The 14,071-nt window shown below is 45.1% G+C and overlaps 1 protein-coding gene across 3 annotated transcripts; it reads left to right on the top strand.

Moving 5' to 3' along the window:
* Positions 1 to 7,040: 7,040 nt before the first annotated feature.
* Positions 7,041 to 13,867, top strand: LOC108934532 (zonadhesin-like). Of its 3 annotated transcripts, none has more exons than XM_018752431.2 (2): positions 7,041 to 7,257; positions 11,127 to 13,867. In XM_018752431.2, the coding sequence occupies exons 1-2, from the start codon at positions 7,185 to 7,187 to the stop codon at positions 13,355 to 13,357; spliced, it is 2,304 nt and encodes a 767-aa protein (XP_018607947.2). In that variant the 5' UTR covers positions 7,041 to 7,184; the 3' UTR covers positions 13,358 to 13,867. The 3 variants fall into 3 exon arrangements, with proteins under 3 accessions (XP_018607947.2, XP_018607949.2, XP_018607950.2); XM_018752433.2 differs by lacking the exon at positions 7,041 to 7,257 and adding an exon at positions 8,693 to 8,789; XM_018752434.2 differs by lacking the exon at positions 7,041 to 7,257 and adding an exon at positions 10,071 to 10,587.
* Positions 13,868 to 14,071: the final 204 nt, after the last annotated feature.

Raw genomic sequence — 14,071 nt, 5'->3', positions numbered from 1 at the left:
ACTTACTTGTGCTGAAGTGGCTGCCACATTATCAGACTTTTCCTGCATTTGTTGCCAGGTGTGAGAAAGCAGCGCCAAGTCATCAGCAATATCTAGGCCCTCGAGCTGTGTGAAGGGTGTCCACTCTTATACTTGTCCTGTCCTGGTCTGTGGATGTCTTCATTATCCAGTCAGTTACCAGTAGGAAAAGGAAAGGTGAGAGAGAGTAAGCACCCCTGATGAACTCTGGTTCTGACTGTAAAGGCATCTCTGAGCTGTCCTCTGTGGATCACTGTGCAGGTCATCCTTTCGTGTGACCTGCTGATGATCAGAATCAAGCTTGTCCGGCACCCCATAATGTCAAAGTAACTTCCACAGGATCCTCCTGTCCACACTGTCAAATGCCTTTTCATAGTCAACGAAGTTGATATAGAGAGAGGAGTTCCACTCAACTATGATGCCCAATGTTGCAATTTGGCCCATGCAAGATCTGACCTTACAGATTCCAGCTTGTTGGTCTCTTAGTTGGGCGTCCGCTTGGTCCTTCAGTATATTCAGGATAATTCTGTTAAACACTTTCCCAGGTATGGACAAAAGAGTTATTCCTTGGTAATTGTTGCAGTTGCTGAGGTCTCATTTCTTTGGAATCTTCACCAGGTATCCTTCCTTCCAGTCTGCTGGTACTTCTTCATCTGTCCAGATCTTCTCAAGCAGCAGGTGAAACATCTCTACCATAGTGTCTATATCTGCCTTCAGGACTTCCGTTGGGATTTTGTCAGGTCCTGCAGCCTTGCCATTCTTCTGCTGTCTGATAGCTTTTTGTATTTCCTTGCGTGTCGGTGGACTGCAGTCAATAGGTAGGTACTGTTCTGCTGGTTGTATGTCTGGTGGATTTGATGGTGCTGGCCTGTTCAAAAGTTCTTCAAAATGCTCTGCCCACTTTTGATGCTGTTTCTTCTCTCCCATGATTATTCTTCCTTCCCTGTCCTTCACTGGTTTTTCTGAGCTTTGCTGCTAGTTTCTTGATAGGGTCGTACAAGTCTTTCATATTTCCATTCTTAGCTACTTCTTCTGCTTCAGATGCTAATCCTTCAGTGTACCTCTCTTTGTCAGCTCTGATGCTCATCTTGACAATTTTGTTCACTAGAAGTGTTACAGTATAGTTACAACTATAGAATATATTCTACTGTATATACGTGTGTGTTTAAAAAAAAAAAAATTCCCCACTCGCCCCCTTTTGCGGGTGGTCTTACTCCTTCAAGCTCGGGTCCTCTACCAGAGGCCTGGGAGCTTGAGGGTTCTGCGCAGTATCTTAGCTGTTCCTAGGACTGCGCTCTTCTGGACAGAGATCTCGGATGTTGTTCCTGAGATCTGCTGGAGCCACTATCCCAGCTTAGGGGTCACAGCCCCAAGTGTTCCGATTACCACGGGGACCAGTGTTGCCTTCATCTTCCACATCTTTTCTAGCTCCTCTCTCAGTCCTTGGTATTTCTCAAGCTTCTCATGTTCTTTCTTTCTGATGTTGCCATCGCTTGGAATGGCGACATCTATCATTATGGCTTTCTTCCTCTGTTTGTCCACCACTACTATGTCTGGTTGGTTAGCCATTACCAGTTTGTCAGTCTGGATCTGGAAGTCCCACAGGATCTTGGCTTGGTCATTCTCGACCATCCTTGGGGGTGTATCCCACTTTGATCCTGGGACTTCCAGCCCATACTCGGCACAGATGTTCCTGTACACTATGTCAGCCACTTGGTTATGGCGTTCTATGTATGCCTTGCCTGCTAGCATCTTACACCCTGCTGTTATGTGCTGGATTGTCTCAGGGGCATCTTTGCACAGCCTGCACCTGGGGTCCTGCCTGGTGTAGTAGACCCTGGCCTCTATTGATCTTGTACTTAGAGCTTGTTCCTGTGCTGCTATGATTAGTGCCTCTGTGCTGTCTTTCAGTCCAGCTTTGTCCAGCCACTGGTATGATTTTTCGATATCAGCCACTTCTTCAATCTGCCAGTGGTACATACCATGTAGGGGTTTGTCCTTCCATGATGGGTCCTGTTCTTCCTCGTCCTCCTTCTCGGGTTTCTGCTGCCTCAGGTATCCACTAAGTATCTCATCAGTCAGGGCCATCTTCCTGATGTAGTCAAGGATCTTTGTTGTTTCATCCCCGATAGTGGCTCTGATGCTCACTAGTCCTCGGCCTCCTTCTTTCCGCTTAGCGTACAGCCTCAGGGTGCTGGATTTGGGGTGAAACCCTCCATGCATTGTCAGGAGCTTCCTTGTCTTGATGTCAGTGGCTTCTATCTCCTCTTTTGGCCAGCTTATTACGCCAGCAGGGTATCTGATCTAAGATCAGAGTGTGGGGATGATGATATCTCTCCCCTGACCTGTTGTCCTGGCTCCCCCTTGCCATAAAATTTGTGTTGTACCTCCTCAATTTCTAGTTGTAATAGCAGTTGTTGGAACACCATTAGTCTTGATGTTGGGTTTCAAAGTATCCATAGGTCCCACATCCTCTTCATGTAACCCCTTTCACTGGGGTTACTTGTGTAGTAGCATTCCAACAGTTCCCTATTCTCATCTCTTGTCCATGCATGCCTTGTTCTAGTTCCAGTAGCCCACATATCATCAGTATGTCCTGGTTCCCCAACATCTGGCACAGACCTTGTTAATCCAGGCAACATCTGAGCCAGCATGACTCTCTTTGTTTGTTTCACTCTCATATTGAGGTAGGCAGAGCCAAGCATAAGGAGGTCTTGCCTAAGGACCCCCCCTACTGGAGGTAGGCCATGACCAGGATTCAAACCCCAGTTTCCCATGTGATTTTACCACTATGCTATCCAGCTGCTTGTTATATACACATATATACATATATACATATGTAGATATATATATAAACAGGACAAAAGCTAAGGATTTCCAAAGCAGATGCAAATTTTTGCCTCTTCATTCATTTGCTCATACACCCTTTTCTTTACAGACATCTGTGCATTTTCACAGATCAGCTGATAGAAGTACAAGAGAAAACCTTGTGATTTTACTGAAGAGTAAATAAGCCTATGGTGTAATATAATTACAGACTGAAATCAGGAAAGACCTACTGTGTATTTTTGTTAAAATGTCAGTACATATTTTACAGCCTAATGTTAATCTTTTGCAGTACTGTACACGATATAGCCCCCGAATTCTATAGCCCTCCTCCTCAGACAGACTAGATTTATGTCATACGGAAATTACTGTGGCAGCTTCTGCCCAGCACAGATATTTCAATTCCTCTTAAACACATCTGTATTTTCCAACATGTATATTTCAAATAACAACAAGGCTTAGGGGCCAGAACTTGTTCATTTCAGGAAGGTTAGTGTGTGAGTGACACAGAGAGAAAGTGTTTCACTGATGTATGGATGATGTACTGATGTACTGATGTATGTATTAGTCACCCATTCTAAGTAGGGTATCTAACAGTGTAAGTCACCTTGGTGAATAAGGTGTGTGGGCTGATAACTCTACATAGTATCCATTGTAAGTCACTTTGGAGAAAAGCGTCTGCTAAATAAATAACTATAAATGTAAATGTTTGCTGCACAACTGAGAAAGGTATCCAATCTGATTCAGGTAAGCAGATATCCTTCTGTAAAATGCCTCGTTGTGTAGTCTGCTGTGTATAAGGTGAAACTGCCAGAAAGTTAATGAATGCGCTTCACTAAGGAGTCACCACACGTCCTTGCACCGTGAGCCATAAAACATCCTGCATATATATCCACAGAAGATATAACACGATGGAGTGTCCTTCAGAGATTTAGGAGCTCTGTATTGAAAGTTACACCTTTACATCCTAAAACATGTGATACATTTACATTTATTCATTTAGCAGACAATACATGCAATGTATTTATTTTATTTTTTGTGGGGACTCTAAATATGAAAGAAAAAAACTAATTCATGGTTTATTAGCTGTATTTTTAACAGAACAAAATTATAATTAGGTTATAAGTAAAATTATACAGTACATATAGTAAGTGGAGTGTAATATTGTTTGTTTCATTGTGCTTAAATAAGCAGCTGGAAACAGTGTAGTACTGTGGTTATGTTGAGCAACATTTTAATAATGCATGAGTATTGATTTAGATTGAATTTTTTCTCAGGGATAAACTTAACATCACCATTCTGGATTTGATTTAAATTATATTATTACTCTGAATCATTCTGGAGCATCCGTGATAAAGCCTTTCACAGGCATACATATATATATTATATATATACATATATACATACATACATACATATATATGTATAGTACGAAGACGAATAAGACAATCTTTTTTTCCTTTTTAATTGGGAGAGCGTTGGCACAGCGGGTTTAGTGGGGTCCCACTCTCTGGGGGGGTCTGGGGTTTGAGTCCTGCTTGGAGTGCCTTGTGACAGACTGGTGTCCTGTCCTGAGTGTGTCCCCTCCCCCTCCAGCCCTATGCCCTGTGTTGCCGGATTAGGCTCTGGTTTGCCGCAAACCCACTTGGGACAAGCGATTTCTGTGTGTGTGTCCCATCTAGAGGACAAAACCAGCCAAGCTGCACATGCTGCAATGATGAGTCCTGAGGTAACTTATGGAGGGCATACTATGCTGTTTAATAACACCATGTATTTGGAGTGGGCCTTGGACAGCTTCCTAGAAACCTTAGAAGTACACTGAAAAAGCTTTTTTACTGGGTGTTAGGAGGACACACTGGATTTGCTGAATACACACACACACACACACACACACTTACAGAACCGCTTGTCCCATATGGGGTCACGGGGAACCGGAGCCTACCCGCTAACACAGGGCGTAAGGCCGGAGGGGGAGGGGACACACCCAGGACGGGACGCCAGTCCATCGCAAGGCACCCCAAGCGGGACTTGAACCCCAGACCCACCGGAGAGCAGGACCGGGGCCCAACCCACTGCACCACCGCACCCCCTTTTGCTGAATACCATGAGAACAAATTTTTCATTATCATCATCATCATCATCCTCTGTTTTTGCCTTAGTGATGCCTACTGGACCTCTTGTTGCAGGTTAGTCAGCATTTGTTGCCTCATGGCCAAATGTTGGTAGCATAGTGATTAGAGTTACTGACTTTGGACCTACCGGTTGGAGATTTGATCCCCACCTCTGGCTGTAGTACCCTGGAGCAAGGTACTTACCCCAAATTGCTCCAGTAATATTACCTAACTGTATAAATGAGTAAATATTTGTAATCTCAACACTGTAAGTTGCTTTGGAGAATGATTAAATGTAATGTTCTCCATGCCCTGGCAAATCCAGGAAGACCAGTCATGTTTTACCACAACACATCCTTTCTCTCATATGGAAACCCGACCAAAACCTTTCACATTCATCTCAGAGCACATAAAACTCATGAGAGACACTGTAAATGGCAGCTGAAAGAAGACAAATCCCCTGCAGTTTAAAACAATTAGCATGTGGAAAAAAGGACAAGAGTGCCTGAATGGCGACTGTAATTAGTGTTAGGATTGCTGACACACACATTGTCACACCTGCCTCACCATTTAAATTCAAAACAGGGTGTGTGTGGAGGTCACCAGCTGAGGTACTTTCATTATTGCAATTCCCTAGGGCTCCGCCATATGGCCACGGGTTGCCACGGTTACAGCCTTAAAGTGGGTACCGAGGAGGTCTCCCTGGGGATGGCTGGCATGCCAAAAGCCTGAGTCAGAGCAGCGTGCCTGAAATTTGACCTCACTGGCAGGACAGAAGCTGAAAAAGGGCACTGTAATGAACAATGAAAAGACACTGTGCTTGTTCAGTACATCAACAGCATTCAACATATTGTCCATTATTTTGATTTAGGAGGGAGGGGATTGTAATTTGGGGGCACTTCCTCTCACGGGCATTGACCTTTGTTTTAATGTTAGCAAGCACATCCTTTTTTTTTGAGTTCTTGGGTATCAGAATGGTTATATAAGTTAAAAAATCCCTGTGTGTGCCTCTCCTTCCAAACACATCACACACTTGTTCTTCATTTTTTATTTTATTTTTCTTTTTTGGAACTGATGAGAATGTACTACCAAGACATCAGAAGTGTCTGGTAACACTGGCAAAATTTCTCCATTAATCTCTTCCGCTTACTTAAAATCTTTAACTAAATAATTAAAAGGAATCATGCCTGTAAAATGGTTACAATAAAACTCATTTAATAGAACCAAGCAACACAAATACTGCATGATGTTATTTTGAAAACAACACAACGGCTGAAAAAGATGCGGAGTGTAGTGGTCACAAAGGAGATGAGCACTTCTGGTTGATTTTCAGAGGGAGACAGAAGTGGAGATTTTGAAGAAGGGCTCAAGCAGTGACCTGTGTATCCTTGTGTTACCAAAGTAAATCCTCACACAGAGTCCAAGTCAAGCCTTGATCCCCCCCCCCCCCCCCCCGCAGAACAAACGACTGTCATCTTTGCTGTGACCCTTGGAGCTGGGAAATCCTGCACATGTGGCCACTTCACTTTTTTGCCATCAGCTCAATGCGGCTTTGTTCCCTTGAACTTCCCCCACTCAGAGGCAAGTTTACACGCAAAGGACTGTAACATGTCCAGTGGGGGACACACCTCTCTCTCTGAAAGACAACAGAAGGCAAACTCATTTACCGAGTCTGCGGCAGGAAGTGCAGCAAAATGTTCTCATGACTCTTCTCATCGCGGGAGGCTTTAAAAGGTGTCTTTTCTCCTGCTCAAGGAACAGCTGTTCAGAGTCCAAATCAATCTGGTGCTTTAATAAATATTTATGGCAGAAGCAGCTAAAGTCAGTTCTTATGTAGCTTAGGGAGCCTTGGATTGCCATTTTTAATTTAATATGCATCATTTATTTCCAGTAGTCTTGTTCGGAGGATTATAAAGAGGAGGAAAGCGTGGTCTGTAAGAGTGCAGTGAGAGACAGAGTGAAGGGGACTAGTGCGAGCGGCTCGTGCAGGAGCAGGAGCAGGAGCAGGAGGCGCAGCGCTGCGCTTTCGGCGCGGACACTAGGGGTCGCTCTTTCCACCGTACAACTGGCCAAAGCCTCGGGGCCTCAGAAAACAGTTAACTTCATGAAATAAACCACGAAGAAAGTTTAACGTCTTTAAGGCGCCTTCATACGGGGTTCTCAAATAGCCATTGAGAAGTGGAGCCATTCCCTAATGTCACTTTTGAGTAAAAAAAAAGCCTTCCAATAATGTACACAACGCTCACGCGCTGTATAAGGAACACGGACAGCGCGGCAGCCGCGTGGAGTGATGATGTGGAAGGTGAGTTTCCGCGGCGATGCCGAGCGCAGGTCGCCAACGGCGGATGTGCGATGTTGTGAAAGTGCGGTCATTTCCATTGAAGCCGTATTCCACACAACTACATATTACTGAATCAGACAGTTCGCTTTCACTCGGGTTTCTTCCTGCGCAACGTGTCCCTCCTGCATCGCTAATGTACTGATTATTGATTACACTGATAATGTCATGTCGCCGCTGCAGCCACACATCCGGAAACCTGTATAACCACATAACTAAAGAAGTGCGCTACGAACTGCACAGGTACACCGTTCGCACGAGATCCGTCTCGTAACACACACTGGCTGAAGCCGCTTGTGCCAAGCGGGGTCGCGGCGAACCGGAGCCTAACCCGGCAACACGGCCTGTAGGACCACGGGGCGCAGGGCTGGAGGGGACACACCCAGGCCGGGATGCCAGTCCGTCACAAGGCACCCCAAGCGGGACTCAAACCCTAGACCCACCAGAGAGCGCCCCCGCGCCGCCTTTTCCCCATACATCTCGAAACAGCGCTTTTCAAACGTAAATCCCAGCCATAAGGCCTCTTAACTTATGAACCGTTGCTGGCCGTGCACGCGCCGAATGTGCGAACGCGCAAAGTAACTGCTCTGGAAGTGGAGTCAAAACGCCCGCAAATCAAGATCAGATGTAAGGAAGGTTTCACGGTCTGAAAGAACCCTGCGTTTTAACTGAACTCTGCACAAGCGAAACAGTCAGTGTGTTTGTGTTTCCAAAAGAGTGCGTTTCTGCAGAAAATAAGTTGCTTGATAAACTGCTCATATATTAGGTGTATTAGGGACGCGTAAGTGTGTAGTAAGACACAGTGTTGTGTTGGAAACGAAATCGAGTGGTAACATTGAAAAGGTTACACAAACAATATTTCATATCCAGGAAGCCAGACGCAGGAGGTCTTATCAAAAGTCCCTCTCGTACAAACAGAAAAATCTCCAGCTGGGACTCAGCAGAAGGTCATTTCCCTAGGGTTTTTTTAGTAACATTTCCATATTATTAAAGCGATTCTTTGCCTCTTCTAGTAGATTACACCAGAATTACTCATACAGGGTAAAGTTTACTGTCAGTGGAGAGTCACGTTGACTTTACTTTCTTTTTAAATATGTTTTGTAAAGAGGACTTAAAAAGAGTGCCATAGTCACTATGTCGCCGCAGCTCGCACAGAAATTATTCCAGCACATTTTGGGGGGAACTAAATATCCCATTTTTAAATAGAGTCAGCTGTTGCTATAGGAACCGCTAAGGGAACAAGAGGGGGCACAATTGCTAAAAGGAATAAAGTCTATTTAATCTAGAGAAATATGCGGTACGGGACAGCGAGGGGAGGGGACAGGGGAGCGCGGTGGGCAGGACCGTCTGCAACAACGATTTGCGAGCGCCGGCTGCGGTGCAAAAGCGCAGTCCCGAGTTGCGCCTCGGGAGCGAGCAGCACGCGCGCCCTCAGTTCGCCATCAGTACTGCGGGCTGCAAGAGCGGACCCACGGTCCACGTCAGCGTCAGTCCAGGTCGGTCCCCCATCGGCATGTCTTATTTAACATTCACATATAATATTTTATTTGAAATCCGCTGTGTGCTGATATATACTGAGGAGTAGCGAAGGGGGTGGTCGGTGGAGGGGGGGTAAAAGAAAGCTATCGAATTTAGGGTCTCAGGAGCCCTCCTTTGTTCTTGATCCGTGCGCTGGAAATGAATTCAAACAAATATATATTTTTTTAAACTCAGACAACCATTTCCAACCACTGAAGGAACACGAGGGAAAATGTAATTTTGCCTAAAAGTTTCTTTCAGTATTGGGAAGAATTATCTTTATTAGAGGAGGGTGGGGGCGCCTCGTGGACAGACGTTTCACCGGGCCGTTTAAAATGACATGTCTGGACGAAAAAGCGTGCGATTAACCTTTATACCACGAATCGTATTAAAGTAGTTTAATAAAGGTCTCAAGTGCTCTTTGTCTCGCTGCATATCGCGTTATAGGCAGCGGACACGTGCAGTAGAGCACGCGGTTTCCACCTTAATTGTATTTCGGCGATTTCCAAACATGTCAGATACGAGGTTGTGAGTGAACAGATTAAACCAGGGTCAGAAATTAAAAGGAATTAATCAAATTAATGGGGCTCCGGCTTTTCAAACCTCACATGATGGCTCTTATGCGGGACGAGGGGCTACGGAAAGTGTGATCGGCGGTTATGAATATGGCAAATAACGTGCTGTGGTGACACTGACACTGAGCGCGCAGATTCCGTTTTACGATGGTTTAAGTTGCGTGTTGCGAAGCAGGTTTGTGGAGCATCTGATCTGCTGCTCGTTTTCCCGGCGTACCAGACAATGAGCGGGGAGGAGCCGCAGTGGGTGGCGCCGCGGGGGTGGCCTGGGCGGTGCTGGGCGCACGGTGTTCGAGGCGTGCGGACGGGCGCCTTTAGTGCACACGTTCCTTCATCCCGCCTTCCTGCCTTCCTCATCCTCAGTTGACTTAATTTCTCCCGTGGGGGTAGAAATAACCCTTTTCCTTTACTGCCCTGTTGTTGGCTAAGTCTGGTTTGCATTACTTTGGTTTAAACGAGTTATTTCGTTTTGCTGATTTGGTCTCGAAATGTGCTGATATTTCGGGAATCGCCCACTATGATTTTGAGGAGATTTCCATATATTAATCGCTTCATCCAGTAATCTGAAATGTTTAAGAAAGGCAAAGAATGGGCTCAGTTTGCCTCTTTCTCAGTTATTTAATGTTTTTATCATGTTCTTTAGTCTCGTAATTATAAAAAAAAAAAAACAATTTCTGTGGTTAAACATTCTTACAATCATGTGTAAAACGAGGTGTATTTCACTGTGGTCCAAAAATTCTGCCACCTCACTGACATCCTTATTCTGGGAGACGGAGCTGAGTGCGGGTGAAGACCACCGCCAGCTCCGCCCCTTCTAACTGCACCGTGTAAATCACAGCTTGGGTGGGTTTGTTGCGCGGACCCGTGGACCTCAGGAACGACCACCTCGGTGCAGCACTACGGACAGCTCCCTCCGCCCAACATGCCGCGCGACTCTCTCTAGTCGTGTCACGATCACAGGGGCGGGGCTTACTCGTATTTCTCACGTGACACCGGACGATCGATTTTTAAAGCGAAGGCGATCAGCTCTGAGTCTGATCTCTTCGACTATGTAGAACGGTGCCTCGAGAAGGTGGATTTCGGACACTGTCCGCTCTTTCTAAGGTGTCCAGTTAGCTCAGCTGCACTGTCTGCACCCCCTGCCGTTTGAACACAGGTGCCAAGAGGAGTCTCTTCCAGCAACTTTTCAAGGAAGCCTAAGGTATTCCTTCCAATATTTGTGTATAACTCTGTTGAGTACTACTGTTAATATTGCTTGGACAAGTTGGAAAATTACTACATTATGGCATGTGAACATCTAACAGTGGTACACCTTCTGAATGGCCACAGTGGAATTTCTCTTGTTCTGCACCATTTTCACATTTCGAAGACATCTGTAGGGGAGGAGTTACTGTACTTTATAAATGCATTTTAATAACTCACTGAAACTTTAATGTATCTTGTTTTCACTTGTTGGTTGTATACATTTTCCAAAGACCATTATGCAGTTGTTCCTGAACAGCATTTAAGTGGTAGTTGTCCAGTTGCCTTAGCACTGTACTGTGGGCCAGAGCCCTGACTTTCCTGCAAAATCTGGAGATGCGTTAAACTGAAATTGAAATGTCATTCATGGGTGATATTCCTGTTCTGAGTGATATGACTTCACAGTATTACTGCATGCTAAGGTAAATGTCTTGGGATTTCCTTAGTCAGTTACGACCCTTTTCTTCACTTACAATAACTAGAGTCTAATTATTATAGGAGACATCATGGGAGCCAAGCTGAGTAAGAAGAAGAAGGGTTATGATGTCAGCGACCCAAAGGAAAAGAAGGATGAGGAAACCATTCCTGTCACTGCAGTAGCAAAGTCTGAAGCTCAGCCTAGTGAGGAGGCAGCCAGCAGTGGGGCACCTGAGGAGGAGGCCAAGACTGAAGCTGCGGCAGACATTTCTGCTGAGCCTGCAGGGGAGGTAATGTCAGTGTCACAAGAAGTCACGTCATGCGAAGCCCTGGTGACAGAAGCTGTGAAAGAGGAAACAAACATGGCCCAAGTAGAAACGGTAGCTATAACAGAACCAGCTGACCCAGCTTTACAGGCACCTCTACCAGAACCAAAGGCAGAGGAGCCATCTGCTGAATCAGAACTAGAAGCAAAGCCTGAAGTAAGCTTACCAGCAAAGGAGGACCCTGCCTTGAAGAAAGCTGAAGAAATGTTGGCAACACCAAAGGTGGTTACTCATGAGGTCCAAGCTGCCCCTGAAACAGAATGTCAAGTGGTCCAAGAAGCTGTAAGTGCTGCGAAAGCAGCAGCCCCTGTCACAGAGCATCTTCCAGCTGACAGCTCAACTGTGATGGCCACGAAGACTTTAGACCCATGTCCTGTGCCATCTCTCCCTGGTTCAGGAACAGCCATTCAGCCAGAAGAAGCTACAGGTGAGACAGTGGCCATGGTACAGGAATCCACCACTAAATCAGAGACAGCCCTTCAGTCAGACCAAACTACATCTAATTCTGATTACATCACCATGCCGGAGACAGTTCACCCGAAAGAAGTTACCTCTCTGAAGATTGCAGAAGTACAAGAATCCACCTCTAAACCCAAGAGTACTGTTCATTCAGAAGAAAGTACCGTTAAAACCCTGGAGGTGTCAGTAATACAGGAATCAACCTTTAAATCTGAGAGTACCGTTCATTCTGGAGAAAGTACCATTAAACCCCTGGAGGTCTCACCAATACAGGAATCAACCCCTGAGCCCAAGAGTGCAGCTCAACCAGAAGAAAGTACTGTTAAACCCCTGGAGGTGTCAGCGATACAAGAATCAACCTCTGAGCCTGAGAGTGCAGTTCATCCTGAAGAAAGTACCATTAAAACCCTGGAGGTGTCAGCAATACAGGAATCAACCTCTCAGCCTGAGATTGCAGCTCAACCAGAAGAAAGCACCACTGAAACCCTGGAGGTGTTAGCAATACAGAAATCTACCAGTGAAGCAGAGACTGTGGTTCAGTGTGAAGAAAGTATCGCTAAGACAGTGGAGGTAGCCACAGTTCAGAAATCCTGTACTAAGCCTGAAACAGTTGTTCAACTGGAAGAAGCTGTTATTCAGACAGTGGCTGCAGTACCAAATGTTATTGCTGAGGTCAAGCACACCCCTGATTCTGTTATTGATTTGATTCAGCAGGACAAATCGCAAACCAAAACTCCCGAACGTGCCCAGACAGAAGCTTCCCAGGAGGTCCTGGAGAAATCTGCTGCTCATGTGACAGAGGACAACATGTTTGACTACAAAGAAACACAAGCAGAGGCAGAAGTGAAAGCTGAACCTGCTGAGTTTTTCACCTCATTGGAGGAGCATACAGAGCCAACTCCAAGTCTGCAAGCAGAGGTTCCATGTAGTTCTCTGAATTTAAGAGAGACAGAAGCTGTTCCAGACATTGTCATTTCTGAATCACTTTCTACAAATGAATTCCCCAGGGACTGGGTAGAGGAAAGTGTTGCTGAGGTGGAACACGCAGCTGAACTTAAGAAGGTACCCATCACTATTCCAGAGGCAGGCTCTGAAACCTACAAACCAGAACCTGCTCTACCTTCTGCTGCTTCAGTGGAGGCAGAGGTGAGTGTTGTGCCTGATGAAGATGTCACAGTACAGTCAGCTGGGTCAGCTGGCAGCAGTACTCAAGCTAACAATATAAACTTGGAAAATGGAGAGTGCAAAACTGTTGACTCCACAGAGAAGAAAGACAGGCCTCCATCAACAGAGTTTAATGGTGAGTCGCAGGCACCCAAGGCAGTACTGGAGAAGTCTGCTGAGGCTCAGAAAGAGGAATGTGTCAATGGCATCGGCACACCTGATGTGTCCCCAAAAGAGCAACAGGTGATCAGTGACTGTGAGCTCAAAAAGGACTTGATAGGTAATGTGGTGGTTCCTGAGAGCATTGGTGAGATGGCAGAAGCCATTAATGCACCTGCGAATCAAGATGTTGACTTAGTTTGAACAAAGAAGGGTAAACTTGATAGCGGTATGAGTATGTAAAACTGCACTGTCTCCTGAATAGAATATGGAAGTACAATTATGGAGGCTCAGACTAAATAATTTCTGGTAATACAAAAATGAAAATGACCACTGACAGGCAAAGTAAGAAACAATGGAACAAGCTGATGTGCGTCACATGCATCACCTGACGGTGAACACTGGAGTGGAGATTGTGTAAGACATAATGAGAGATGAGTGAAACAGAAAAACAACAGAACACAAACTGGGCGATATCACTATAAACAATGAACTGAATGAGCAGTTCATTGCCTAGTCTTCTTCTGAGCCCGATCAATGACAAAAATGGTTTATTAAATTAGCATTTAATGATACACAAGCTAGATTTTCATAAATTATTGTCATAACTCTGTGAAAGGGGGTAAATTTAGAAGTTTTTGCTTTAGAAGGAAAAACAGTAAGGAATGTTCATTTTAATTCAGTGGATTGGTCATGGAAAATAAACATTTTTACCTCGACAATTGTTGTTTGGTTTTTTTGGTTTTTAGTTACTGATAATTCTGCTTACTTTTGACAGATTTAAAATTACCAGTTCTTAACCTGATGTATCAACACCAGTTCTTGCATTTGATTCTGAAAATAAAGGAGATTTTGATTTTAGCGACCACACACACACACGCTATCAGAACCACCTGTCCCATACGGGGTCACGGGGAA

Source organism: Scleropages formosus, chromosome 11 (genome assembly GCF_900964775.1).
Source record: "Scleropages formosus chromosome 11, fSclFor1.1, whole genome shotgun sequence".
NCBI classification, from domain to species: Eukaryota; Metazoa; Chordata; class Actinopteri; order Osteoglossiformes; family Osteoglossidae; genus Scleropages; species Scleropages formosus.
The sequence above is the reverse complement of the archived record's forward strand: the minus strand, read 5'-3'. Positions and strand labels throughout refer to the sequence as shown.